Source organism: Bison bison, unplaced genomic scaffold (assembly GCF_000754665.1).
Source record: "Bison bison bison isolate TAMUID 2011002044 unplaced genomic scaffold, Bison_UMD1.0 scf7180017847940, whole genome shotgun sequence".
NCBI classification, from domain to species: domain Eukaryota; kingdom Metazoa; phylum Chordata; class Mammalia; order Artiodactyla; family Bovidae; genus Bison; species Bison bison.
The window spans coordinates 4,599-8,852 of NW_011478513.1; the positions used below are offsets into that span (position 1 = coordinate 4,599).

General features: G+C 37.8%; 1 protein-coding gene across 1 annotated transcript in view; it reads left to right on the forward strand.

Annotated features, from left to right (window-relative positions):
* Positions 1-2,692, forward strand: part of LOC104991732 (olfactory receptor 12D2-like) — a 4,879-nt gene extending 2,187 nt beyond the window's left edge. The window contains exons 2-3 of the mRNA XM_010844321.1: positions 2,089-2,206; positions 2,442-2,692. Of these exons, the coding sequence (XP_010842623.1) occupies positions 2,089-2,206; positions 2,442-2,692 (369 nt within the window). The remainder of the gene's footprint in view (positions 1-2,088; positions 2,207-2,441) is intronic.
* Positions 2,693-4,254: the final 1,562 nt, after the last annotated feature.

A 4,254-nucleotide genomic window follows, 5' to 3' on the forward strand; every position in this document is an offset into this window, starting at 1 on the left:
TCTCTAATGCATGAAAGTGAAAAAGGAAAGTGAAGCCTTCAGTCATGTCCAACTCTTAGCGACCCCAACAACTGCAGCCTACCAGGCTCCACCATCCATGGGATTTTCCAGGCAAGAGTACTGGAGTGGGGTGCCATTGCCTCCTCTGATGAAATATGAAGAATTCATAAAAATTTTTTGTCTTGTTTTTCTTTTCTGTCACCAAACTTATACCAAGTGAAAACTATTAAATAGTAATTGCAGAAGTATTTTTGGAGCTAATTGACAAGAATTACTATGTTCCTCACTTTCTAAGTTCCTAGAAATGCCACTGGACCTGAAACCATGGTGGGGGCCAGCACTGAAAACTATTTATAGATACAGAATGCTGAGGCAGTTGAGTGGTGAAGAGTCTGCACTTTTACTCTCGAGGGTCCAGGTTCAATCCATGGTTGGGAAATTAAGATACCACAAGACAGGCAGCACAGCTAATAAAAAAATATATTAAATAGAGATACAGACAAATAAGACTGTAAAAGAATATTTTGAGCTGATAGACTATTCAAATTGTTTACATTCACTTTTATAAATCCAAAGATTTTGGTTCTGATCTTACTCACATGTTTCTTCTATCTTCCAACTCTACCTTCTTTGGCCTCTTAATTTCAGTTTTGTTAATAAAAGACTATATGTGGGGGCAAGATATCTTACACTCTGGACTATCTCAGAATTTCTGTTGAACAAAATTTTTGACATAATCCAACCTACATGGAGGCTGTAAACTATAGAGGAGCACATGATTACCTATAGCTGCATGATACACTGTCACCCTAAACAGAGAAGGTTAAGCACTTATTTAATTCAACCGCATTATTCTGTGATCCAGAAATTGGGAAGAGTACAGCAGGGAAGCACTGACTCTGTTTAATGGTGTTACAGGTCTCAACTGAGATGACTTTATAGATGTATGAAAATAATTTGATCAACTGCGATACATTTTCATGACAGAAATTCTCAGAACAATCAAAATAAAAGGACATATATAACAGTTTATGCCTGTATGTCAGTCTCTTCCAACTATTCTTACTTAAGGAGACAGGGCAGTAATGAGGCAGAAATTGTCAAGTTTTAAGTAATCTTTCTAATTTCATTTCCAAATCAATATTCGGCTTCTGCTTAATTGTTGATTTTATTCCTCAACCCTATCTATAGGAAATTTTCTCAAGAAAAATTTCTCCAGGTTTTTCTCTAATGAGTAACTGTGGGAACAATTGAGATCTAGTTTCTTAGCAAGTTTAGTTTCTTTTATCTTTTTTAAATTGAATTATGGTTTATTTACAATATTATCCTACTATCAAGTGTACAGCATAGTCATTCATTATTTTTACAGATCATGCTCCATTAAAAGTTATTACAGAATAATCACTATAATTCTATCTGCTATACAATGTATCCTGGTTGCTTATCTCTTTTCTTTTTTAATGGATAAGCAACAAGGATACATTGTGTAGCACAGAGAATTATATTATTATATTACCTTTCTTTTTTCTTTTTATTTATTTCCATTTATTATTATTATTATTTTAGGCTTCCCTCATAGCTAGTTGGTAAAGAATGTGCCTGCAATGCAGGAGACCCTGGTTTTACCCCATTGTTGGGAAAATGTACTGGAGAAGGGATAGGCTACCCACTCCAATATTCTCAGGCTTCACTTGTGGCTCAGCTGGTAAACAATCTGCCCACAATGCGGGAGACCAGGGTTCATCTCTGGGTTGGGGAAGATCCCCTGGAGAAGGGAAAGGCTACCCACTCCAGTATTCTGGCCTGGAGAATTCCATGGACTATATAGTCCCTGGGATTGCAAAGAGTAGGACATGACTGAGCAAATTTTCACTTTTTTTTTTAAGTTCTATTTTTATTGGAGTATAGCCGATTAACAATGTTATGTAGGTTTCAGGTAGACAGCAAAGGGACTCAGCCATACATATATCTGTATTCATTCTTCCCCAAACTCTCCTCCCATTCAGGCTACCACGTAACACTGAGCAGCGATCCATGTGGTAGAGATCAATCTCTCTCTCTCTCTGGCCCAATTATATTTCTTTGCAGTTTGCTGATATGGACAACCTGCTTTTGACTGCCATGGCTATCGACCGTGACACTGCCATCCGCCATCCTCTGCACTATGCACTCCTAATGACTCCTTGCAGATGTGCACTGCTGGTGGGTGGGTCATGGGGAGTAGCCCATTCCAACTCTTTGACCCAAACCTTGATGCTAACCTATCATTCTATACTAATCTAGAGACGCCTCATTTTTTGTGTGTGATTTTAAACCTCTCTTAAGGCTTTGCTCTGATGCCCACCTCAATGAGGATCTGATGATGGTTCTGACAGGACTCTGAGGAATCAGCCCTCTTTTCTGCGTCATAAGCTCTTATGCCCATATATTCCTTGCTGTAGCTTGGGTTCCATCAGCACAGAGGAAAAAGAAAGCCCTGGCCACATGCCCCTCCCATCTCTCCATGGTCATCCTCTTCTATAGCTCACCCTTTGCCACCTACCTGAAGTCCCCATGCCACCGGGGAGTGGAAGAAATGAAGCTGGCTTATGCATCTGAAGAAAGAAATTGCTTTGTGAGTAGAGACGGAGTCTTCCAGCAATTTTGGCATCCCTTTAAAGATGTAGAGATTGTCAAGGAAGGACAGAAATAAAAACATGTGAAATGAGAACAATAACTTAAACAATGAGCACACAATAATTATTTATTTATATTATATTCATGGCATACTATGACAAGCAATTATTGTGATGAATATATAATGAATGAAATGCAACAAAAATGAACTGTGATAGATAGACAAAGTACATGGCATTTACAACAATAATTAGAATGCTTGGATCCATGTCACATTGCATATAGGTATTCCTTGGATGAAGCAGAAAGAAGATTGTTACCTAAAGGGTACAGCAATAAGTGAAGATAAACATTGGAGAGACCAGCCTCAGTCTCCTAGACATAAATGTGAGCTCTGGGGATCCCAAAATTAAAGAAAATATTTAAATGTTACTACCAGCAGTGAATAGTCAGATGGAAGGCACAAAAGCAATACTACTTCTTCCTAGTCCTCTTTTTTGTTTTCCATAGAATCACAGGAATAAATGAGTATAATATTTTAATGATAATCAATTTTATGTATGGATCAATGGGATCTGACTGGCCCTCATTCCTTAACTGTCATTGCCCGATTTTCTTCCATTTTTCCATGGAAGTCCTCAACGTGAGAAAGTGTATCCAAATCTCTGTCCCAGGAAATGAAAGGTAATTAAAGAAATCCTGAGGCCCTTGAGAACTGTACTGTCTGTGGTTATGAAACTAAGAAAGAAAGAGTAAGGAAGGAAAATAAAGAAAAAAATGGAACTCAAGATCGAAATTCCCCAAGGAGAATTCTCTTATATTGCAGGTATAGAAAGGTAACTTGTTTATTCTTTCAATAATCCTCCCAAACCCCAGGGACACTCTCTCTCAGGCTTTGAATATCTCAGGATCTGTGGATCATAAAAGACAGGCAGAACTTCAGAAAGAAGAGATTTCAGAAGATGAAGAGCTTATGCTGTAATTCCAGTATAAACTATCACATCAAATATTTTTCTACTCTTTATTTTTCAAAAATTTTTCTACTATTTACTTTTCAAAAGTGTCAATCTGATAAGCCTTCTTAGCTATGAATTTGAACACTCAATCAGGTAGGAGAATGAACCAGGAGACAGGCTGGGGAGTTGCCCATATCCTCTGTCTTCTTGCCTGTATTAAATGTACAAGTCAAGGATTTAGACCTGTTTCCTATCTTACCATGAACCTTGTCTTTGTGGATTATGAAGACTCTTTGTTGCCTACATTTTTATTTCCATATCTCTAGATAGTCTCCAAAGTAAATACGTAATCGATAAATATTCAAGATGCAGTGAAATAAATATTTGGTACAGAAAATCTCATTGTTATTTTCTTTAAATGTTAGGGAAAGATTTTGCCCCCAAGGGAATTTTTTTTATATAATTTTCTTTTACAAGCAGAGAATCAAAAACGATGTTTGACATATGTGTATCTTGATCAGGAGTGATAAAGTTTAACAGTATACAAAATATACATGGCTATCAAGGAAGGCTACTCTGAATTCCTGAAGCCAATCTTTACAAAAAAGATGTGCAGTGTCCAGCACAGCAGGTGAGAAAGACCTGGAACCCGGGAGTGGCGGGGGCGGGGGCGGTGGGGCAC